Source organism: Rhea pennata, chromosome 11 (assembly GCF_028389875.1).
Source record: "Rhea pennata isolate bPtePen1 chromosome 11, bPtePen1.pri, whole genome shotgun sequence".
Lineage (NCBI taxonomy): Eukaryota > Metazoa > Chordata > Aves > Rheiformes > Rheidae > Rhea > Rhea pennata.
Window position 1 is genome coordinate 5,606,477 of NC_084673.1, and position 25,184 is coordinate 5,631,660.

General features: G+C 53.5%; 1 protein-coding gene across 1 annotated transcript in view; it reads right to left on the reverse strand.

Moving 5' to 3' along the window:
- The window catches only part of GPC3 (glypican 3), a 117,629-nt gene extending 110,440 nt beyond the window's left edge, over positions 1 to 7,189 (reverse strand). Inside the window, exons 1-2 of the mRNA XM_062584711.1 lie at positions 7,024 to 7,189; positions 719 to 880 (exon numbers count right to left, since the gene is read on the reverse strand). Coding sequence (XP_062440695.1) covers positions 719 to 880; positions 7,024 to 7,189 — 328 coding nt within the window. The remainder of the gene's footprint in view (positions 1 to 718; positions 881 to 7,023) is intronic.
- Positions 7,190 to 25,184: the final 17,995 nt, after the last annotated feature.

Sequence of the window (25,184 nt, forward strand, 5' to 3'; positions counted from 1 at the left end):
TTGGTCTTCAAATTGACACGTGCTGCTTCAGCGGCAGGGGTAGGCAGCCCGGCCGGCCCCGGGGAGCCGCCCTGCAGGAGCGTGGGAGGAGACCCCAGCCCGGCTCTACAGACCCTTCCTCTCGCTGGGCATCGGGGTCTCAACCGCGCCGAAAGCTCACCGCCCAGGAGGCGCAGAAGGCTGCCACGGCCAGCCTGCTCCTGCCACGCTTGCGCGGGGGCGGCCCTCGTAACACGGGTCCCACTAAACGAGCAAAGTCTAACGAAGGGCAACGGCTGAAGCTTCAGCTCTGGACTGGCAGCCAACCCAGGACCTGGGGGTCTCCAGCATCCAAGTGGAGGCGGGTACAGGCGAGAACGGACACCGGAACAAACGGCACCAGTTTGGCCCAGTATAGCCAGCACATGAATCTCTTTCCTTTTAAGCCACGAGACATAAACCACCCCTGAAGCTCAGCGCACAGCACTCAATCTCCTCCCTTACCATCGAAGCGGGGCCGAGGAGCGTCGACGCTCCGCGGCGGCAGACGCTGCTTTAACGCAGCAGAAGCACGCGAAGCGCGGGGAAGGGGCGAACCCTAACGGACCTAAAGCCCCCAGCCGCCCGCGCGTCTCGACGCCGCGTGCTGAGGAAGAAGAGCAGAACTGCTTCCGCCGACTTCTGCGCGCGCGCCCGGAGCGCCCGCGGGCTCCCCCCCGCGCCGCCCGCGGGCTCCCACCTTGGAAGAGGGCGGCGTTCTGAATGACGAGGAACTTCAGCTCCGCGCTGGCCGACTGCAGGAGCTGCTCCATGTTCTGACGGGCCGCGGCCTGGTACTTCTCCTCCATCTTCCTCGAGCAGCACGTAGAGCCTCTCGAGATGCATACTTGCAGGTCTGACCCTGGAGAGACACACAGGAGGGCAGAGACCTTGCGTTAGGACGTGGAGCAGAGAAGAAACCGCTTGCTTCAGCATCTCAAGCTGCAACTGGTTGCCGTGCTAAACTTTGGCGTGTGGACGCTTTCCCAAAGCCCTCGCTCCTGGGGGAGGAGCTGAGGTTAGCTTTCCTTTCAGAAGACGCGTTGCTAGCTGGAAGGTCACAAAGAGGATCAGGAAAAGGCATTCGTCTGCTAGGGTCACACAACAGGGGAAGACAGAACGTTTGCACTTTTTGGCCTAAAACTTAATAGTTTTGGTTTAATACGTTATGAAGAAATTTTGTGACCCAGAAGAGCTAAAAATGCCAATACAAAAAAAAAAAAAAAAAAAAAAAAAGTCACACACACAAAAAAAATATCCCTCATTCTCACTTTCTCACTTAACAAGGTTTCAGTAGCAAACTGTGGTCCTGCAGACACATGCAAAGTAACATGCCCACATCAAAGTGAGCAGCTCAGGCAGAAAGCAGTAACTCTGTAAAGACATCGCTGAGACTTGGCTGTGCAGGGCCAGCTGCCACGAGAGCCTCCCCTGTCTCACCATCCCTCCTTCAGCGCGGCAGCCGCCAGTTCTGTCCGTGCGGGAACTGCCCGGGAACAGGAGGAGACGCAGTGACAACAGAAACTTTCCTCTCTCCAACGCCCGTCCCTTCCCACAACGCAGAAGAAGCCGAGCTGAAACGTCTCACCTGTAACCTGCATTTCGGGCGCGTGAAGGAGCTTCACCCCGCACAGGCGCTGCGGGTTCTGCAAAACCTCCCGCGCCCAAGGCTGGACACCAGCCGGGTGTCGGACCACCCGCCCGCGTCCAGGGGGGCGACCCAGCGGCTCCCATCCTCTACCCACCGCCTCAGTTTCCCCCTCTGCACGGCACCAGCTTCCTCATCGCGCCCTCCGACAAAAACCCAGGATGAGCAGCATCTGGAAGGCAAGTCTCACGGGCACGCGAGCAACGCTGTGTCAGAGGAGCTCACCGACTGGCATTTCACGCGCTGAAAAAAATAACGGAGCCCATAGAAAGCACATCGAGAGCTAACAGCAAGACACTGCATTAACAAAAGAAGTGGTTACATAACAGCAAGTTAAAGAGGCATTTTAAAACCAAATCCAAGTCAATTTACAGCCAAGAAGGCTTGGCATGGTCATTTTAACACTACAATACAGCCATAAATATTTTTTAATACAAAGCTTATTTCCTCCTACATCTATTATATTAGGACATATTTCCTTTTTTTTTTAAGAGCCTTCAGCGATTAATGGAAATACCAATATAGAAAAATCTCCAAGAGTTGGCAATTAAGAGATCCGCATAAGTGAGAGCCAGGGACTGGAAGCAGCGAGGTCATCTACTCACCTCCCATCCCTCTTTTTGGCAATTAAGCCAATTTCTCCCTTCAAATGGGTTTTTATTTTTGTGAAGTAAGGGAAAAGGCAGACATCACCCTGTTGCGGAGCAATCAAAGGGGCAGGAAAGACCCTGGGAATCAACTCTTGACAGCTTAAGATGTTTTACTGAGATAGCCAACTAGCGCTGATGACCAAGAACGTCATCGCACATGCTGCGGGTCAGTGCGAGCAGGACGGGCTCTCACCAGCTGCAAGGGACAAGGTGCTTTGGGGGGCAGAGCATCGTGGTGGGAAGTCCAGGAGGCATGGCTTGGGTGACGCCCCACCTCCATCCGCCGCCTGTGTTATCGCTACTTGCCGTACATTGCTTTCCCCAGTGGAAAGCAGACCCCAAACGGTCCTGTTCAGACGTCCCACTAGCAGGAAGGGAGTTTTGACACCCGCAGCCAGAGGGACCCCAGGACCCGCAACATCCTCCAGCCCGGGCAAAGCCACCCATGAAGCAGGGGCAGCGCATTTTGGCTGCACGCGGGCCGCGCTCCCGCCGGGGCGAGACGAACAGCCGCACGCGCCTGGCTCCGTGAAGGCGGCAGAGGAGATGTTATGAGCCATCAAGCGCGCCCTGCCTCCCAAAGCACCCCCTCCAGCATCTCACCTCGCTCCAACGCCTCCAGCGACGGCTCCCCACCAGGGAGCCCGCTCTACTGCTTAGTGTCAAGACTGCTTCATCTCCCAGCCGGCGTCCCCCCACACACTTTTTCTTTAAAGTTTCAAGCCATTACGCCACGTAACGCCAGTCTCAGCCCATGCAAACGACCTCCTCTCGCTACAGATCATCACGGTTTCCCTTCCGCGAGGGAAGGGTCCCACGAGGTACTCCAGCAGGCTCAGCAAATTGCATTTAGATGCTCACGTACCGAGCTCTGAAGATTAGCAATACCACTACGACACGGAGTAGATGAGCCTGGTTCCCCCCAAAACACAACTCTGGGGGGCAAGCAGGAGCAGGACGCGGGCCGTTACGCGGCCTTGGGGAACGGCAGGGTAAACGCTCCAGTAATTCTGCGTGTGCTCAGAGCAGACCAAACTAGTCTCTGTACAGCTGCAGGAGTTTCTTTAGTGCCTCGGTATCCTGCTTCTTCCTCTTTACGCTCACATAGGGATTTTTTTTTTGATTGAAAAACAGCCACTAGTGAATTTAAAGCATTAAGTTTTACTTTGATGGACAATTATTCCCACAGAGAGGTGGCATAAAAGAAGTGAAGATAATTTTGGTGGATTAAATGTAAAAAAAAATTTGTTTTTTAAAAAAAGGTCACCTGCAGGCAGTTGCTGTGAACGCCTTCACAAGGCTCCAGTTCGGGTCTCGGTTACATCCCAGTACGGCTCCACCAGGTACCGGCAGGCGGGCGCGAGTCTCGTGCGAGCCTGCCCACCCGGACCCAGCGGCAGCTTAAACCACATCAGCATGATCTACGTGTGATGATGATCATGTCCCCCCCGATTTACCCCCAGCATTGCCGAAACAAGTCCCTGCCTCACGTCGGGTTCCCGCAGCTGCCGGCCCCACTTGGCTCGCCCGCTGCCTCCCGCGCCTGTTCCCTTTCTCTTAATTTTTTAAGCACGCTGTATTTTGTGCAACAGATGAAAGCAGGGATTTAAACTTTAAACACAGCAGATTCCCCCCCCCCCGGCTACATCACTACTGTTTTTTATTAAAAATTTTTATTTAAATTACGTGACTGAGAGGTCAAGCGTCCGTCGCCAGCTTTTAACGCTCAGCATCGCAGGGAAAAGGAAACGCAGCTGCTCAGAATGCAGGTTAAGTGCTGATCTTTTTAAAACCTAATTAAAGAGATATAAATTATAAACCAGCCTCGCTCAATAGGTGATTAAAGTTAGAATAGTGTGGGTATTACATGGGATATTTATTACTGCTTAATTATCCTGTATTTTCTGCTTTGCCTTTGCTCTCACAAGGCCATCGGATTCCTGCCTCTTCTTCCCCAGATCTTGCAAGATTAGCCACGTTACTGCCATGCAAATACAGCCACGCTGTAGCACCACACCTTTCAAAAGAAAAGGTTACAACAAAAATGCAGAGATTTAGTGAAATCAAATGCCAGGTGAGAGTTTCCTCCCAAGAGGGCTACAAATATATCAGCAATATTATCATCAGAACTATGGAGTTAATGCATGGATACCAGCTCGACGTGCACGTTAACTGCACCGGCGTGCAGGCACCACCCTACAGTCACGCCAATGACTCACTGACACTACTCAAGATGCTGCTAAAATTAACCTCTGGGAAAAAAAATAAATTAATTAATGATCCTGCTATAAAACGCCTGCCGGAGGAGGCTACTAAATTTTAGGGTTCTGCTTCTGCTCTCCTAACTGCCAAGAGAGCAACTTGCAGGCCTGAAATAATTAAGAACAGAAAACTCAATCATCTGGTAAACGCCGGTCTCAGACTCACATGCCAGGCTGAGCTGCGGGAAGGCTGCGCGGGGGGAGCGGGGCAAAAGCCGGGCGCACGCAGGGAGCCAAGAGCAAGAGGAGAGTGTTTTTTCTCCCCCAAAAGACCGCTCGTGGTCTGCACGGGGAGTCATCCTCCTCGCAGCACCTACGGCGGCGACCCAGGCGCGCCAGCCCCGTTATCCAGAGCATCAACGCTTCCGAAAGCGAAGAAGAGAGGAGGAAAAACAAACAAAAAAAAGAAGGAAAAAAACAGAAATTCAAGTTACTACTTAATACATGAGAAATTATGCAGAGAAAAGACAAAAGGAAGAAGAAAATCAAGACAGGCAGCATAAGAAAAAGAGGATTTATTTATTAATGAGTGCGAACAGCAGAGGAAATTATCCCAGCACAGACCCCATTCTAGCTCACGAGCTGGCATCAAGCCTTGACTTCAGAAAAAAAGCCTGTAAAAAGTGCTTTCCCATCACCCATCTCCACTCGCAAAAGGGCACAATGCTTCCATGGCTTTTATTATTATTATTATTATTTTAATTGAAAGTTTCAGCCTGGGGCGGCCGGGCTCCTCCACGGAGCGCGCCGCACCGCCGTGCCCCCAGCCCACGCGCCGTGGGAGCCCACGGGAAGGGGCCGCAGGACGCTGCTCGCACGGGCGCCGCAACACTGGGACGCTTCCTCCGCTCGCTGCCTTCAGCGGCGACTGCTCGTAATGCCAAATGCAGCTTTCTGTTCACGTCAAAAAAAAAAAAAAGTTTTAAACAAGTTGTGCAAACTTTCGGTTGCTCCGGGCTTGTATGATATATAGACGCAGGTTGTGAGAACTGATTTCATGTTGATTTGCGGCTGGAAACTCCACAACTTTTTTAATTGACAGATGTATGAAAGGTAAAAAGCAATAAACAGAAGCCTGAAAAACAGTCCTTGAGTGATGCTCCCCTATTACAGAGATTTATGCAGCTGCTACGAGGAGAAGCGAGCGCTCTGAAGTGTAATTACTACCCAGAGCTATCCGAGATGGGCCAGATCCAAGGTAAAAGCAAGCCGTCATTGCTTTAATTATGATCAAGTTTATGTACTTAGGCAAATGTAAAATCCACTTTCTATTTGAGATGTGGAGACTTTATCATCATAACAAGCCTGGAGCATTCATTCGAAACGCCAGCCCTGTCCAGAGATATCGATCCCGCGAGTCATGGGCTTGGCGGAGGCACAGAGGGGCTCCTGGCTGCTCCTGAAAGCCAGGGGTGGAGCAGGGTCCTCTCCTCTGCCTGAGGAAGCCTCAGGAAACCTCTGGACATCGACCTGCTCTGCAACAACCTGCCCTATGCAAGTGCCCGCTGCAACCGCAGCCTGGCACTGCTTTCCGGGGAGAGGACGAGCCAGGCTGCTGGGGACCAAACAAGCATTTCACCAACTTTCATGGAAGCATTTCTCTAATTACAGACAACAGAACTTGGCATTTTAACAGTGAGGAGAGCAGCTCCCTCCCTTCCCTGCAACTCTCCATGCAAACACATCTCCAGGGTCTCCCAGCTCCACCTCCCTCCCGACGGGACACCCCAGCCCCACAGGCCCTCAGGACGGAGCAGAGGCGCTGCTCCTGCGGCCACTCCGAAGGAAGCGCTAGGAGCCCAAAGGCGCTGGAAGGGGGGAAGCAAGGAGAGGGAGGGATGGGGGCAGTCCTCTCCCACCAGGACTTATGTCTAAACACTCCCTGCAGCTCTCGAACAGCTGTTGCTGAGAGAAGACCCTTGCAGCCTGCAGGATTCAGGGTCTGGCACCTCACAGTCCACCCAGGCGCACCCACACACACCCCGCTTCTCCCCCTCCTCTCCCACCACGTTGCATGCCTGCAGGATGCTCGACTCGGGAAACATTACCCGCCACTCCGTTACGAGGAGCGGCGGCTGCTGGCGACGATCTGGGGACGCCTCGGCCGCCCATCTCCTCGGCCGCTGCTCCCTTCCTTCCTGCACTTCGCCCGGGGCTTCCCGGGGCAGGCGCTCGGCTGTGCGCTTCACCCAACGCGGCAAAGGCCGCCAAGGGCGGTCAGAAGGTGGGAAATTCCCTCGTTCCGCGTATTTCACGGCGGGAGCAGGGCGCACACGCTGCAGCTGGCCACCTGCAGCACGCACCCCGCCGCGTCTGCCCCCTCCCCCGCGCCGCAGTCCCCTTGCTCCGCTTCCGCGCACCGCCCGGCTCCGTGTCCCCGGCGGCGGCGGACGCACCGACGGGCGGAGCAGCGCGCTGCCCCGCGGCCCCCGGCGGCGGCGCTCACCTGGCACGGGGCTCTCGGGCACCCACTTGGCTCCGGGCTGCAGCACCTGGAAGGCGGCGCGGACCGGGCGGCAGGCGGCCTCGCCCGCCGGCTGCGCGCCCGCGGGGGCGCCGAGCAGCGCGGCCAGCAGCAGCAGCAGCAGCAGCGCGCCGCCGCTCCGCGACATCCTCCCGGGGCGCCGCTCTACATCGCCGCACCACGACCGGGACGCTCCCGCTCCCGCTCCCGCTCCCGCTCCTGCACCGGGCGCGCCGGCGCGCCAAGATCGGCCCCGCGCGCGCGCGCGCGCGCGCCCCGCTCGCCGCCACCGCCACCGCCACCGCCCATTGGCCCCCGCCTAGCGGACCCCCTCACTCATTGGCCCCCGCGCCCATTGGCCCCCGCCCCCGCACCGGCAAACTCGCCCCGCGCGCGGCACCGCCCCGACGCCCATTGGCCCGGCGGTGGGTGGGGCTGCCCCCCCCGCGCGCCACGCCCCCTCCGCCCCCCTCCCCGGGGCAGTCCCGGCCCCTGCGGCGGCCGGAGCCGCCGCCCCGGGGGAGCCGCCCGGCTGCAGCGCGGCGGGGGCAGCGCGCCCCTGGGTGGGCGCTGAACACGGGCCGCTGCAGCGAGCAGAAGCGGAGGAGCCGGCGAAAAATAGTTGTGTGAAACGTCCCAGCTGCAGGGTCGGATTGTCACTAGGGACTTGCTACCAGCTTTTTCTTTCTTTTCTTTCTTCTCCGAAATTTTGAAGAGGAGTGAAAAATGCAAGTCCAACCTGTGCACTTGATCTAATAAAATGCCTGCTGGGGAGAGGTTGTTAAAATATATTATGGATATGAGACTAATAAGCTGGAATGTGCTACATGTCTCCTCGCTTAATGGATTGTCTGAGCCTGTTGCTGTCTGCAGACTGCACTATTTATTACACATTTATTGTGTCTAGTAAGCATGCCCGACAAAACTCCCATTAGGCAGGCAGCGAAACGGCCCGCTTTGCAGGAGCCGGGAAAGTTCATTTCAGTCAGAGGAGCAGGTGCTCGACGGTGCAAACGGTACCCACCTTCAGCGGAGCGACCAGCGTGCACACGCCTAAGGACACGGATGAGAATTTCGCCTTCACATGTTTCCATTTCTGCAGGCTGCTTAGATAAAACGGAGCGGGCTGTGAGAGCTGTGTTGCTCTGGATAGCTAACCTGGCTTTCCTGCGTCTCTTCCATTGATTCGGTGATGGATTTCTTATGCTTATGCAACAGCTTGGTTTTCACATCTAGGATTGCTCTGGGTTGGGAATCAATTAGGCTGAATTGCAAAATACAAAGAGTGGTATTTGGAGTGCTCCTTTAAATGCAACACTGCAATCTATATTAGGTTTACAGGCTGAATTACAGTTGTCTCAGAGGCATTGGAGCATATCCTGGATTCATCTTCAAGCCTGCTGGGCGTATTTCATTTAAGCGCAGCAGGCTTTTATTGTCCCAGGTAAGTACACAGATACTGTCAAGCCTGCCATCATAGCGAAGAGTTATATACAGGGCAGGATAAGCAGCATTTAGGTGTCTCTGCAAAAACTATGGAGTGCCTGAAGATTTCAAACCAAATTAGGAAATATTACTGCTCATTACTGGATCTGGTTTTGCAGTGGGATCTGTTGTTACCTTGACAATAACTAGCTGCAAAAGTAAAGTTTGTTTACAAAAGTTATGTCAGAAGTAAATTAAAATTGGTGGAAATGCATCAAGACCATGTGATGGCCCTGATGGCCCTGTCTTTCAGCCACAATTTTGAGTGGCCCAAAGTTTACTGGTAAAAAAAAAAAAAAAAAAAAAAAAAAAAAAGAAGAAGAAGAAGAAGAAGCTCACATTTTTAACTAAACTCTTTCTCAAATAGAGGCCTCTTCTGGGTGCCAAGTCCGGGTTTCCTCAGGACCATCACAGCCCCGACCGAGCCCCAAGCTGCGTTTCCACACGCTGCATGGCCACACAACTTATCCCTCTCTTAATTTGTGTGGCTTTGCCCCAGAGGAGACAGCAGGCAATTTGCTGCAAGCTCAGAGGCAAAGTCACCGGGTCCGCTGGCTGCCGGCCGGTGTAGGCAGAGCCTCCCGGGCCCAAACGGCCCTTTCTGTCCCATTCTTCGTCCTGCAGAAACCGCCGGTCCGGGCTTTCGTGGTCGTTTGTGGAGGAGGAAGAGGAGGAAGAGGAGGGAGAGGAGCTTCACCACACGGCAGTCCTCCACACACGCCGTCTGATGGAAAACTGCATTTGCCATGGAGAAATGACAGATGGCCAGGTGACAAACAGCCCCTGCGTCCTCGGCAGGGGATCGTAGTCCACGTGCCGCACAGATCCGTAAAGCATTAGCCTTTCCCTCAGCCCAAAAAGCAGTGCCTGATACATCAGCAGCTCGCTGGAGTTTGCTGCGGGCAGATCGCACCGCGGTAGCAGCAAAGCCTTCAGGTTTGCACATCGTGCGAGGACATGCAAATGCCCATGGAGCTCTGTGTCAGGAGCACCCAGACAACTCATTTTACCTGTTCAAAAATGAGACCGGGTGCAAGGAAACTCCTGTCCAAAATGTCTCCTGGAGCCATGGAAAATCTCTGCACTTCAGTCCTGGCACCAGCCCTCCTGCAGAAGGTCTTCCCTTCCACTACAGGACAGAAAACTTTCTGCAATTGCAGAATATTTCATGATACAAAGATCCCAGCCAGACCCAAACCTTTCGGACCAGCTTTTCATAGACAGTCATTTATAAACCCACGACGTGGTGGGAACACGGGCTGCGCCGGGTCACGGGACACCGAGGGAAAAGCAGAGGGAGCCTCGAAGCACACACTTCCCTCACCCGGGCGGCAGGTCACATCTTCCCTAGACCGTCTGCAGTGACGGGCGCTGAGCGTAAAGAAACCGTTCGAGCCGCAGAGCTACGGAGAGGAGACGCGGAGAAAACCATTTGCCGTGCGCTGCTGCCTCTGCTGGGAAGGCCGGGCAGACCTCGCTCCAGCTGATGTTTCCGTTCAGCATCTCCCAGCCGCCAGCCCTCGAAGCAGCGCGGCAGCAAACAGCCCAGCGCGTCCCCGTGCAAGGCCAAGCGGTGCTGACAGGTCCCGAGCTGGGGCTGTCGCTCCGCGGCATCTCCAGGATGCAAAACCGCGGGGCCGCCGCCTCTGAACTAGCCCCTGCGTGCGCAGGGAGAGCAGACCAGCAGCCCCCGTGCAGGCACGGGAGACCCCCTGGACTGAACTCCGGACTGGTCCTGCACACCTGATTCCCCACGCAGGCACGGGCTTGGTAACACCTGGAGAGCTCTGCAAGCAGCTAAGCAACAGGCGGTGTGGCACAAGCACACCGTAAACGCAACGCGAGAGCCGATCCTTGCAGACCGAGGCCAGAAAGCCTTCAGGTTCCCCTCCAGCAGTCCTTTCCTCCTGCACACAGGCACCCCCGTAAAACCTGATTTATACCTTATTCAGTGATTTTAATGCTTAACGTTATATGCAAAAACTCCACAAAGAGATACCCGAGAGGGGCCGCGCACGCCTCCTCACTTCCACCCGCGAGGACGTTTCTAGACCTCAGAGGGCTTTGCTGTTAAGTTTGCACGCTCGGCAAAACAACCTTGTAAGGGGACCGGCGAGATGCAGCGCCTGCGCGTTCGCGAGCGTTTTCCAAGCGCCGGCTAAGCGCCCGGCCGGCCGCTCCGCAGAGGAGGAGGACAGGCCATCAGCGGGGGGGGGTCTTTAAAACCGAGTTGCGCTGGGCGTTCACGTTGGTCTTGTTTCCAATCAGCAAGAATAATGAACCAGCTCACAGGGAGAGATATATTGTGTTTTTAAATGTTAAATCTTCCCAGCACACAATACATGAGCTTCAGGCCTATCAAACCGTTCTCTGGGGGTTGGTTTGTAGATATATATATATATATATATATATATATATATGTTGTTATTCAACATTAAGCAGAAATTGAGAAGCAGGTAAGCGCGAAGCAGAAATCACTTCTCCCAACTCCCCCAGAAAAGAAGAATCAGAGCGAGAAGGAAGGTCTGGGGGAGAAGAGGACTTTGGCTGCACCAATTGCCAGCAGCTCCGCTCAGACGGCGGCTGAAACGCCAGAAATCTCCCCCCGAAAACCCAAGGACGCAGCCTCTATCTCCACTTGCATTTCCGCTTTTATTAAATATTCCTGATCGGAATATACAGCCACAGGAACACAGATCCAATTAGCTCGCCTAATAGCCTTGCGCGATGAGATTGGCCCGACTGCCCGAGCGCAGGGTTTTGCGCAAATGAAAGAGCATTCCCACAAAATTGAAAATGTAATTTAGCAATTTGGGGGGGGAGGGGAATCAATCTTTTGACAAAACTAATAGCTTTTTACCGTTCAATATAAACCTCACCTATCTAGTGAGGAAAAAAACATATAAAGCATTAAACAGACATCCCTAACACTAAAGGTAATAATAATAAAACCTCCTCAAATTATTTTATTATTAACATCTTGGTTCATTTTCAGACTCTCCCGGGAGAGGCTGCCTTTGCCGCCGACGGAGCGGCTCGACAGCTCCTCGGCTCTCTGCGAGCTCCCACCGAAACGGGGCGTTTTCCGCGTTACCATCAAAAAAGGATACCCCAGAAGCTGATCGCACGACGTGCGTCCTCACGCGTTTCAGAGGGCCGCTGCCCCCCCAGCCGCCCTGCGGGCAGAGGTTGCGACGCCCGGACGGGGAGCTCACTACCCCGGGCAGCTCTCCGGCACGCGACCGGGCTCCCCGAGCCCCTTACAAATCCGCTCGGCGACGCCGGCTGGGAAACGCAGCTGCAGGTGGAATCCGTGAAATTATAAATGCTGGTTTTGAACGGGAATAACTTGACATTTAATTCTGGGACAACAGCAAAATGTCAACATCTGTTGCGGGCGCGCGGGATGATGATTAACGGCCGAGGCCGCCGCTCGCGAGCGCGCCGGGGCATAACGAGGCGGCGGGCGGATCGGCACCGAGCGGCCCGGCCCGCGGCGCACGTCACGAGCTGCGCCGTGCTCAGCCCCCGCTTGGCAAGCGGCCCGTACCCAAACCGTAGGCGGCCTCGGCAAGCAGGGCACAGCTGGGCCGCGGCAGTTCCCATCTCCGGCCGCGGTCCTTCTCCGCGTATCTGCCTGGCACCTCAGTTTTACGGTGGTTGCCGCGACGCTTCCGGCATTTTTAAGACGAATAACATCTGGCAGGCTTTTCCCGCTATTTTGCTATGCTGACAAATCCATATTGCTTTTTATAAAACCTTAGATTCGCACCAGGCATTTGCTGTTACTTCAAGCTATTTTTCCGTTGAAAAAAAAATATTTTAAGCAGAGGAATAAACTCAAGCGAGATGAAGACAACTCCTAGAGCAGCACGCTCCTCTGCAGCATTAGCATCTGTCGCACAAGGTCCGCTTACCTCTCCTCTCTTTAACATCAGTGGAAAATGCGCTTGTTCTAGGGCACAGCTGGGCTCCAAAGGTGCAAAAAATAAAATGATGGTAAGGAAGGTAAGGATGCCTGCTTTGGCAAGCTTCAGGGCAGAGGGTGGGCGAGGGGGGCTCCCGAGGCCCAGCGCCCGCCGGGACCCCGCGGGAGCCCCCGGCTCCAGCTCCCGCGCCGGCGGGGATCCCGCGCCGCGCGTTGCTCGGAAGCAGCCTGCCCTCCCGTGGCGAAAGGGAAACCGGGAGCCCGAGAGCCCGCGCGCGGCACGGCTCTTCGCCCGGGCGCTCGGCCGCGGCCCGTCGCCTCCCGCCAAGGCGCCGGCTGCCAGCGGCCCATCCGGGCACGGGGGGCAACACGATAAGAGGAAAAAAAAAATTAACATTTTTGCAAGAAATGGATGTTCAGCAAAAGCCTGCAACAAGAATTCACTCAACATTTTGTTATTATTCCTATATATAGCATTAAAAAAAAATCTACATATAGAAGCCCTTCTCTTTCAGCTCGTCGGCCAAATTCTGCAAAAGGCGGGAAGGAAGCTTCTCGGCGGGAGCCGCTGGGTTTCGCGCGACCTGCTCCGCCGCGCCGAGCACCCGAAGCCCAGACCTCGGCGCGGGGAGGCTCTCAGGGCCAGGCCGTCGCCAGCGCTCAGCCCTTCGCAGCGGGGACGAGGCTCGGGCGCTCCCGCGGCCTCTCTGGAGCAAGAGCTCTGCTTTATACACATCTATGAGCCTTATCTGCTTATTTCCTCATGTTTTGCTTTACAAGTTTATTCAGGACACGCAGGCGAGCGCTTGTCAGCGGCTCCTCCAGGAAGGACGGCAGTCCTGCTGCAGCCCTAACGCCATTAGCTTTAAAATAGCTTTTTTCAAAGCTGGCTCAGGCTTTTACAAAAGATAAAGCACTTGCCAAGAATTTTACTTCCGAAACGAAGATTGAAAATTGCTTTCTCGGTTGACCAAAACCAAACAACGACTGTCTGTTGGCAGCGGGGTGCGGACACGCTTCCAGGGGAGCAGCGGCAGCAAAAACCCCCTTTTCATTCTGAGAAAACAAAGTCTCCCCAAAACAGCGGGCGAATTGGCATCTTGCGCTTTTCTGTTACTGTATCACGTTAAAGAGAATTAAAACACTTTTAATTAACCAATTAAGCTCCTTGTTACTCTTGGATTGAAGGATACGGTTCAGACACAGCATTCTTCAAACCATACGGCTCATTTACACGGTTTCTATCACAAACATTTTGTTTTGACACAGATTGTCCCCCCCCCCTTTTTTTTTTTTTTTTTTTTTTTTTTTTTTTTTTTTTTGAGTAAAACAAGGATTTGGAGGGTTGTGTAAATCCAAGCACAGGGCAAACACTAGGTTCTTTTCCCATCCTTCGGTATCTCTTTCATCCCATACCAACGCAAACCCAGATTTTTAATCAGTCATAAATCACCGATTCCTCCTTACATCCCAACTGGAGAACTGGAAACCCAGTTAAAACTGGCGTCAGTTTGCAGCCAAAAGAATAACACGACTGGTGTCTCAGCAGTGAGCAATTTTCTCTGCACCTCTGTGCTACTTTATTAAATTGTACCGGTTAGCAAAGGGCGAACGAGCGCCCACGCGGCTGCTCAGGGCTGGACGCAGCAAACGCCTCCGAGCCGCGTTGCAGGTGCCGTCGGGTCCGGCCAGCGAACAAAACCTCGTCGTCCAGCACAACAGCTCCGGAGGAGGGAAGGGATCTGCGCTTTCAGAGCAGGAAGGTCTTAATTTTACCTTCATTGCCACGATGAAGCAGCAAAGAGGCACCTTTGAAGTCCCGAGAAATCTGTTGCTTCTTTTTATTTCAATTTTTAAGTCTGCCCTTTTAGCCATTTGCTCCAGGGTACCTGCTTGGAAAGACAGCGCAAGAATGGCACTTGGCACCAAAGGGCTCCATTAAAAAAGGCAAATCATTTCAGTCCAACTGTACATCACCAGAACCACGTAATAACCACCTCTTCTGTAAGTTTTTAAAATTCATATATATATACACACACACACATATGGGGATTGGTGATTCCCCCTTTTCTTTGGTTCTATTCTGTGATTCTCTATGTTTTATAAAATCCAGTGGCAAGTAAAACGTAACCTTTACGATCGACACTTCCAATGGGAGAGACGATTTGCCAAATCGCTGGTGACTTCTGATCCGTCTACAACAGCCGGGACACTCGGCTGCAGAAGTGCCGCCGCTTAAATCAATAGGCAAATGTAAAATTTAGAGAGAAGCACATCATTCTGGTGCATCATCATGGGTGGTTTGATACCAGGAAAAAGCGCAGCGGGGGAAGAGGTAGAGGACAGATGGATGGACGTAATAGCAATTGCTTTCTCAGGCAACAGATCCAGGTGCAGATCTGGTTCTGCTCTGGACAACGCCAGCTTCAGCGACCAAGACAACACGAACAAATTAGAAATACTTCAGCCTCTATGTCAAGTGTGATTTTAACCTAATATCAGCTGGGAACGAAGCCCAAGTTTTATTGACACATGCTGTAATTACTCTGGACAAAGCAACTCGGGAGCGACCAGAGATGAACAACCAAGCAGCATCTCATGGAGGACGGTCCCGTCACTCAAGCTCACCTGGGCTTATCGCACCGATTTAGACAGGAATGTGCTAGAAAACACAACCCTGAAGACCCTCAACGGCAGACGGTAATTTAAAAACAAACGGTGGTTTGGAAAGATTAATTTTAACCAGTTTTCTTCGAGAGAAGGAGAAGTTCCCACTGGACGCTCTGGCCAGGCAAATGCCCACCGGAGCAGGGAGTAACTGCAAGCGTATTGAGTAACGACGTGTTGGGTGGCAGCACGGGGCCTGAAAATAAAAACGTTAAACAGTCCCACTCGGTAAAAACTGCCCAGGCACTCAGATGCTCAAAGCCATCTGAAGTTTCCAGAGCGAGACTTGCGCCTTTCCACGAGCAGCCCTCGCATCTGCGTGCGCTCGCACCTATTTATAACCTTCCAGTGCAGAAGCTACTGGTGTTGACTCCTTTCTGATGCCCCGCTCCCAGAAATAGCCGCTGACGTGCCCCGGAGCGGCCTCGGCCCTTCGGCACGCCGATGCCTAACGGCCACCACGCTCCTCGTGAAAAAGGCAAAAATAAAATAAAACCCATTTAAAGATCAACGCAGCGACCCCTGCGCCAGCGCAACAGTAGCAGCAGTGCAAGCGCAGCCCAGGGAGGTTTCACAACTTCTCTTCGTTTGCTTCGGCACAGCGTTAATGCTCTGCCTGAGCACCCGTTCCCACGGCCCAGGCACCCCTGGCCACAGCTTTTCCAAAGGAGACCCGGGAGGCTGCAAATACCCTGCCACTCTCCGGACACTGCTCCCAAATTGCTCTCCCTGGTCAGGGCACATTAGAAGAGACCCAGTTCCCTCCAATTCCCCCGTTTGCAGGGAGCCAGCAAAAAACCTCCCAGCTCCCTCCTGCAGCCCAGCTCCTTAGACACACAGACCTCACAGTTGGTCTCAACCTCTGCCATCAGAGCAGTATCCACCTTAGAAAATCATCTACGCCAGTAAAACCTGGTGGATGGAAGCACTTTGAGCAGAAAAGGTGGCCTGGAGGCAGCAGCTGCAGTGGGACCCCCACAGCTCCCTCTTCTTCCCACCACAAGCCTCCCTCCCACCCCAACATTTTATTAAATAGGACATCCAAAATCTCAGAAAACAAGGGCTTCCCCTGAAAAGGTTCAAGTGACATCCTAGGCTTAAGATGATGCACTCTGTACCATGCCGTTAGTGTAGACCAGACTAGTCAGATGTTACTTCAAAAGTCAGCTTCAGTATTTTTAAACTGCGGAAGATGTAAAGCATCTCCACACAGGAATCTGAGCAGGGCAAGACAGACCACAGGTCTGAAAGGGCTGCAAGCAAACCCGGATGGGCCAAGAGCGGCCTGCTCGTGGCGGGAGCTTCTGCAATCTGTGCACACCGGTAAGTTTAGTCTCAAGCGCAAGCAAGAGAAGAAAAGGACCAAAGAGCTCAGCCAGGAGACGGACGCCCCAGCCGGAGACATGCAGTGAACGTGAGTTTAGAGTACACGCACGGTGCCGTAGCACAAAACCGCTGCAGCCTCTGATCACAACGTCAACGTATCTTTCTTGCCGACCAAGAAAGAAAGAAAGAAAGAAAGAAAGGTGCTGAGGTGAGGTGATAAAAGCAGCACGTGTCTGACTTCCAAACCCTGCAGCACTGACACTCTGCAAGTCAAGAGCTTCACTGCCATTTCAATGGCACCCTGGAGAAAAGCAGCATACAAGTCAAAGAAATGTGCTACCGCCCTACTGTGCTCAAATACCAGAGCCCAACGACAACAACTTACTACATTAAGTGTGTAGGAAGCACACGCAGGGCACCAGTCTGCAGCAGCTTCTTACAACAAAGCCAAAGGACTCTGCTTTTTCCCAATGCCAGTGCAAGTTCACCGCTGCAGAAACATTCTGCTCACATCTTACAGACTTCAGCGATTTGAGCAAAGTCAGTAAACTCCATGCAAACCACCCAAACTGCAAACAGCAGATTTGTCACTTGGAACAGATTGTGTAGATACTCATCGAAAAAGCAAACACCTACGCTGTTAATAGATAGCTTTCACTCACGGGATCAAACAACAACAATCCATCTCATCCAGATAACTCAACTTCCAACGCTCACCCAAGCTGCTGTGGATACTCACGATAATCCCATCTTTTTGCCAGTATCCATTTTGCAGTTTGGTGCTGTAATTGAGTTTGGAAGAGCTCACCAGCAAGGTCTCCCACATGATCCCTGCTCTTACCTGGAACAACCATCGTGCATCAAACACAGGTTGCACCAAGCGCATCTGATGGAAGCACCGAAAGCGGTTCACCCGCGGGGGATCGCGTGTGAGCTGGGTCACCATCTCGCAGGGCAGCAGAGCCAGGTGGAGAGCCAACACCGGCAGCAGAAAACCGGACTTGGAGTTTCTACTCAAGTGCACTAACACAGTAGCAAGCTTTGGCTTTGTTCCTAGTGAGGACGCAGCCCAATGCCGTTCGCTTCATTGGGGATACACCGCACTACAGTAAATCACAATTAGCAAAGTCCTCAAGCCCATTTTTCCTTGCTGTCAACAAGTACTGTGGCCAGAAGGGGTCTACAGCAAAGAAACTTTTTTTTTTCCTTTTGCCAGTGCAGGGATTTTAAACCCAGATTACAGCTCTCCTAAACACAAGGAAGATTACAACACAGCCTCAGATTAGATTCTGGTGCATAAAACTACCCAGAGACACCAGCTGCGTGGAAACCACAGGAGCTCTGCAGGGCACTTCAAGCAAGTCAAGTCTAAAAGCCTTTTCCTCCCCAGGCTGACTTGCCTGAGGCTCTGGACCTCACCTCCACAGCTGCTCACCACCCTCAGCTGGGGATTCAGCAGCCACCAGACTTCAGAGGCTCCCAGACACCTGGGGGCACTTGCCCAGGAAGCCATCAGTCCCTTTGGGGACGTGGATGGTGCTAAGGGACATCAGAGCCCCTACTTCTCCCCTCCACCCCACAGCAGGGGTCTGACAGCACTGGCCACCACAAGCCAGACCAGTGACACGACCCTCTCACATCACAAGGACATTTAAGCTGGGGGAAGGGAGGGTGCAATGCAGCAACACAGTCCTCCCCCTCCCCAAATATATCACCATGACTTAAGCACCCACAGCACAGGAGAGCAGGTTCAGCTTCCTCCTTGCCTGACAGTATCCAGGTCTCACTCCTGGCTTTATCAGAGCAGGCTTTGCAGGCAGGAGCACCCAGCAGAGGAGCCCAAGCGTTCGGGCTGCCACATCCAGCCTGCGCAGCAGAGCCCAGGCTCCGGCCCCAGCTCCCACAGTGGAGCACTTCACATCGCTTTGCCAGCCTCTGAAACTAGGACAAGCCAAGGTCTCCCAGGAGCAGCAGCTGGAACAGGCATCAGCTACACTCCCAACTTCAAGGCTCACCAAGTCAAAGAGCAAAAAAAAGGGAGCACAACTGTTGCTTAAGGGCTTTGAGTTAACTACTACTCACTTAAGAACTTTCTTCTCCTGACCTGGGGGAAAACATCCGCCTCCTCAGCAAAAAACCTCCTTGAAGAGGCAGCAGCAGGTTTGTAACACATCCACCTTCTTTAAAATCAAGAGGGAGGAGATAGCTGGAGCTCCTGAGGTGGCAGGACACAGAACAAGGCTGCAACCAGCAAGCCAGGCAAAAAGGGTCTCCCTTATTTTTGTTACTGGTCTACTGCAACTGCATTTTAATGAGACACATAATTAAACACAATTATTTGAAAATCACTTTATTAAGTCCACCACAGCCATTTACATATTACCACAGAAATATTCCCAGAAGGCCCTTCCCTGGACCACCTTCCCTTCCCCTCCCCCCCCCCCCCTTTTTTTTTTTTTTTGCTTTTAAATTAGAAGAACATGAGTTACCTGGAGAAGTTTTGTTTCTCCCCATCCCTTTAAGTTTTGGGGTCAACAGCAAGCCATTATACACAACTACTACGGACTCTGCTGTGAGAATTGCTTACTGACAAAAGCTATGTTGTCAGCGATGAAGGTCTTGCGGTTTACAGATGGATACCGTGCAATTTTTCTCCTACTAAACTAATCAAAATTGCATCGTGATCCACCCGACAACAGCAAAACAAAGCTTACCACACTGGCAAATTTTGAGAAGCGCAGCCTGAAGACAAGTCCTCCTTTCCTCCACAGGCCGGGACAAGTGCAATACTCTACGTACAGCTACAAGTAATGCAACAAATCCCCACCCATGGAGAAACCAGTGCAAGTAGGCATCTTCAGATCTTCATGGAGAAAGGAAAAACAAAAAAGTGCCTCCAAACCAATTACTCACAACAGATTCACCACCACCACAGTCAGTTTTGCATGGATTTGCACAGCAATTTTAGTAAGCTGGGATGCAAACCTGCAAAACTGACTGTAATCAGCACCATCTTCTCAAGAAACTGCCACTAGCTAAGACGCACTTTATCTAGCAGTACTGTAAGTGCCCACATTACAGTAGGTTCAATTCAAAGCTACCTGCACTATGAGCACTTTGATACTGCTAGGACAAAACTACTTCCAGTGAAAGAAAACGTTTTAACTAAAACAGTTAATTGCTGAGCTAAAGCCAGATGGATGTGTGTTTTGGATGCAGGGGCAGCAGCTTGTGCCAGAAGGAGCATTTAGGGCAGTAGATTCTACGCTACTTCACTAACTGCACTAGATGCACCTTAACACAAGGACCATTTGTAACGTAGCTCTAACACCGCACAACAACAATTCTGGTTACGTCCGTGCCCTGCCACAGTCACTGAATTGCCACAGTAATGCTAGAAGTGCTTATACTGCAGTAGATCCCAAACTCTACCTGCACTGTAAGCACTTTTGCACAACTCAAGGCCCATCACCAGATAGAAATTCTTCCATTTAAAAGGTCTTCTCATCTCAGCGCAGCTAAAACATCAAGTAGTGTCTTGATTGAAGCACAGGAGCCAATACTACCTGTCAAGAAAGAAGGCAAACATTAATGTTATGTGACATGCATATATTAGGATTTAAGAAAATAACTTGGCTTCTCGCTCCATCTCGTGCGGATTTCCCTGTTCAAGCACTGATGCAGGGGTTGGTTCAGCTTGGAGGAGGTAGTTTTAACCAAGGGTGCACCAGATTAAAAAGGAAGAGTTCGCAGCTAATTTTTGCTTAAGTTGAGATGAAAATGGCTTCCTCTACAGCTCTTAATGGCAGTTAAAAAGCACTATAATGAGTATCAAAACATCCTGATTTCTTCCTCCCGTGCATTTGGTACGTTACTAGAGCGTGCAAGGCATTCTCACTTGACCTTTCTCCCGGAGCTTTACTAACCATCTTGCATCACCCAACCACCAAACATTCCTCCCCAGCAAGGCAAGAAAAGTTCTGACACACGCTCCTGCGCCCTCGCCGCCAGACCACGGAGTGTCTGTACTCCAGATGATGCTGCCGAGCAGCACAAAGCAACGCGCCCTTCTCACAAGGGAGGAAGGAGAGGGAAATAGTAACGAAACAGAATTAGTGTCCCTGCGGAGGCAGGCTGTCAGCACCAGCCAGGCTCCGCGGAGCGCGGCCGGGCCCCTCGTCTTACAAACCTGCGGAGACGGGAAGAGCTTGGCCGGGGAGGGGGCGGCAGGCGGCTGCAGCGTTACCTGCTCCGCGGCGCCGCGCGGCACCGGCCGCCGCCACGTGCGCGGGTTGCCGGGGGGCGGAGGGGGGGTGCGCGGCCGCGCTGCCCCGGCGGGGCGGCCCGGGGTGCGCTGAGCCCCGACACGCTCCTCGCGCGGCCGCGGCACCCCCGCGGTGCGGCGCGGCGCGGCCGCCACGTGCCGCCCGCCCCGTCCGGGGGGCCGCGCGGCGGCGGTTAAAGAGCGGGCGCGGAGCACTGTGGGAAATGCAGTCCTCCATTCAAAGCCCCGAAAACGCGCCAAGCCGCCCGCCCGCCCCCCCCCAGCCGCCGCCGCCGCCGCCCGGGCCGCCGCCCCCCACACACACCCCGCGCGCCCCGCCGCCCCCTCGGGCCCGGCCGCGAGCCCCGCGCTAAGCTGCGCCGAGGGCGGCTCCGCGCGGCCCCTTTGTCCCGGCCCGACGGGGCGGCCCGGCCGCCTCCCGCCCGGCGACGCCTCCCCCCCCCCCCCCCCGCCCCGCTTTCCCCTTACACACACAGCCCCGCCGCGGCGCCCCCCACCCACCCCCCGCTCCCGACCTGGCTGCAGCGCGGCGCCCCGACGGCGGCTCCGCCGAGCGCGTGGTCCGTCCGCCCGCCCGCCCGCCGCGCTCCGGCTCCCGCGCGCGCGCGCGCGCCCCCGCCCGCGCGCCGCCTCCCCGCCCGCGCGCCGCGCCGCGCACTACAAGCCCCAGCGCGCCCCGCGCGCCGCGCATGCGCCCCGCCGCCGCCCGCCGCCGCCATGTGCTCGCCGCGCGCGCGCCCCCCCTCCCCCCACGCAACGGCCACGCGGGGGCGGCGCGCGCCCCCCCCCCCCCCGCTACACCCCCCCCCCTTACTATCAACGGGCGCGCGGGGAGGGCGCGGGGCGGGGGCGAGGAGGAGGAAGGTGGAGGAGGTGGGGTGGGGGGGAGAGGAAGGGGCAGCCCGCGGCCGCCCCCGCGCCCGGTGCCCCCGGCGGCCCGGACAAAAGGAGCCCCCGCGCCGGCCTCCCGCCGAGCCACGGCCATTGTTGGCGCCGCGGAGCCGCCGCGGGCGCGGGGCGACGGCGCGGAGGGGGCGCGGGCCGGGCGAGCCCCGCGCGCTCCTACAGGTGGGCCGGGGCGCCCCGCACGCACACGCACACCCCCACCCACCCCCCTTCCACCCCCGCACACACACACACCCCCTTCCCCGCGGGAACGGGGCTCGGCGCGGCGCGGGGCCCCCGGCGCAGAGCGCGGCGCGCACGCAAAAATTACCCCCACTCCAAAAATTTTTTTTTTTTAAATAAAAAAAAAATAAAAACAAACCGTGCAAGCGCGGGGAGCACCCTCGGATCCGCGCTGGATTTCTGGGGGGGAAGCGGGAAAGAAAAGGGAAAGGAGGGAAAAGCAAACAGAAAGATAAACACGTTACCTTTTAGCCCGAGCAAAGCCCTGGAATAAAAAGGGTTTTACGAAAGTGGCGCGAAGACAATATCATGTGATCCCAGCCCAGGGCGTCTCCTTCCCCTTTACCAACCAGCCAAAAAAAAGAGAGAGGAATAAAGGGGGGAAAAAAGTACATCCGCTCCCCGCACAATTAGCATAATTAATTGTGTCCTGCAGCTGCAGCCCGGGCGGCGCGGCCAATGGGAGCGCGCGGAGCCCCATCCTCCTCTTCCTCCTCGCCTTAGAATAATAATAATAAAAAGAGCCACGACTTTGATTTGGGAACGCGCGAGCGTTCCGTGCCCCCGACCCAGCGCCGCGCTCCCGGCGCTGCCCTTCGCCGCCCGGGGCCGGCGAGGCGGCTGCCGCGGGGGAGCGGTGTCGCCTCCCGCGTGGGGAGGGCTCGCGGGTTTCCTTGTTTCCCTCCGATTCAACTTTTTTTTTTTTTTTTTTTTTTTTTTTTTTTTTAACGTGTCGCCGCGCAGGGCCGAGGGGGCTGCGCGGCGGCGGCCTGGCGGAGCCGCTCCCGCGGCCCGGCCGTGGCGGGTAGGGGGAAGGGGCGTGGGGGGCCACGCGGGCCGCCCCCGCCGCCTCCGCTGCCGAGCCGGGCGGCTGCGGGGCGCGGGGCCCCGACGTGCGGCGCGGCCGCGGAGCCGCGCTCGCCCCGGGGGCCCGCGGCGTGGGGCGCCGGGCCTGGCCGGGCGGGCCCCGCTCCGCGCGTGTCCGCGCGCCGGGCCGGGCCCCCACGGCCCCGCGGGGGTCCCGCCGGCCCGGCCCCGCGCGGGGCGGCCTTCGCAGGAATGCTAAAAATGTGCGAATTGTGTCTCGCCAGCAGCAGCCGCTCCTCAGGCGTCGGAGGTAATCGTCTTTAAAAACACGTGCAAATACGTTAAAAAATACGTACGTGTATATTGATAATTAACGATTTCGCCCCTACTCCCCTAGACGTTCCATTGGGTTCGGAAAATACATATCTTAGGTGCCTCATTTAGACCTGATCATTGATATCCGAAGTTAGAACAAAAAGGTCCCCATGGAAACCGGGCAGTAATCTATCAGCATTACGTTCGTTGCACAACTAGAAAAGGGCTTTTGTCCCGCTCGTATTTACTGCTGTTTAATTTCTCTTTTAAATTCGGGGCAGCCAAGCTCTTCCACGTTTGGACGGGGAGTTTTGCAGCGCGCCCCTGCTTTTCTCCCTGTGCGTGTGCGCGCGCGTGTGCGCGCGTGTGTGCGCGTGTGTGCGCGCACACGGGCGCGTGAGGCCTAAAACAAAGCGACCATATCAAAGCACTCCCTGCCCAAGATGGGAGGGCTCCCTGCAGGCCTGCGTATTTCGGAGGCTGTTTTATTCTGTGTTCCAGAAACAGCAATTTGTTCCTTCGTTATCAGGGAAAACGCTCTGCCGGATCGTCCTTTGCGCGCTTTATTGTGATTTCTCAAGCAAATAGCAAATTTACTAACTTGTGATTCGGAAGCTGCAAAGAGTTTTGTGTAATGGAGTAGCAAGTTATAGGCAGAATTTAAATTTTCTCAAAACCAGCCAAAGTACCGTTCTGAAGTCCCAAGACAAGAATAGTAAAAAAGAACAAAATGCCTAACGTTAAAGTCTATCATTTAGCATGCATATGTTAATTTATTATCAGTGCCTCGACAGAAATAGTGAATTGACACAGTAATGCAAATGCAAAAATGTTCCAGTAACTCACGTATGTGCAACATATCATGGAAAATATTCACAAATAAAGGATCATTTATGTCTAACTATGTAAAACATAACTTTTTAAAACTTGTAGCAAATAAGTATTAAACGTGCCATGCTGCAATAAAAAATGTTTCTTCTTTATGTAAGTGTGGAAGTGTATGCTTTGTTTCAATATTTTTGGTTATTTAATATGGAAAGTTGTATCATAAGTATTATTTTCCCCAGTGTTATATAAAGAATAAAAGTGTGTGTGTGCAGCAGCTTTTACTCTACACATGCTGAAAAATTATTCTCTCTTCTCTATCAGTTCAGAAATAAATTAGTCTTTCAACAAATAGAGACCGAAGATGGTGAAATAAGTCTACATGAAGTGTTACAAAGATAAGATTAAATGGTATTTTTACATCCTCCTGCTGACCTTTGACTTGTATTTTTGTGTATCTTGGAATGGAGTCTTTGGGTCTGCAAATACACTGGTTACTTAAAAAAATATATAGTCAAAGGAAAAGTACTGCAACATTTCTTAGTATTTTAAAGGGTATTGTCTGGCCAGCGCATTCATCTGCCATGTCAGCTAAGCAGAAAGTTTAGCATTTTGTTGATGGCCCTTTCAAATGCACGTGATTTATAGATTATAAGGTGGTGCTTGTAAAACACACTGTACTGGAAAGGTTTTTGTGCCAGGTTAAAAGGACAATTATGAAGAGAGAGTGAGGTATAACTTGTATACAGAGGCACAGTGAAAAAAGTATTTGCTTGAAAATCGCTTTCAGAATTTCTTGTGAAATTATGTATTTCACTCTTTTCTTATAGCAAGTATGCAAGGTTTTTTTTCTATAAGCAAATCATGTGCATGCATGCAGGCTGAGAAGATACTTCTGTTTTCTTCGTTGCATTTCTCAGTGTTGCAGATAATTTTTTGCTGCTCTGTGTCATCTTGGTTATTCATTCATTCATACTCTTAGCAATCTCTCTTAGCAAGAGATTGCCTTGGACTGTCTCCTCCACTTTTTCTTCCTTCAAGAATTAGAACTATTGTGTGACCTTTTTCATGCCAGGAAAAGCTCAGTGAAATGTGCTGAACTATCTGGATGCATAAAAGAAAATAAGTGAAAATTAGAAACAAATAAAAGAGATGCATCTTTGTGGGAAGAAGAAATAATTTTTCAAAGCAACTATCCAAAGATGCTATCAGTTACTGGATGGAGAGACAATACTTTTGTCAGGGTAATGGAATCTAATTTATTTCGCAAAACTCTTAAGAATATCTAAAAGTTATTAGAAGAACTTCTACTCAAGTTGCAGAACAACAGCATGAAATCAGTGCCAAAAAATTATTTCATAGCCAAGTCTGGAGTCT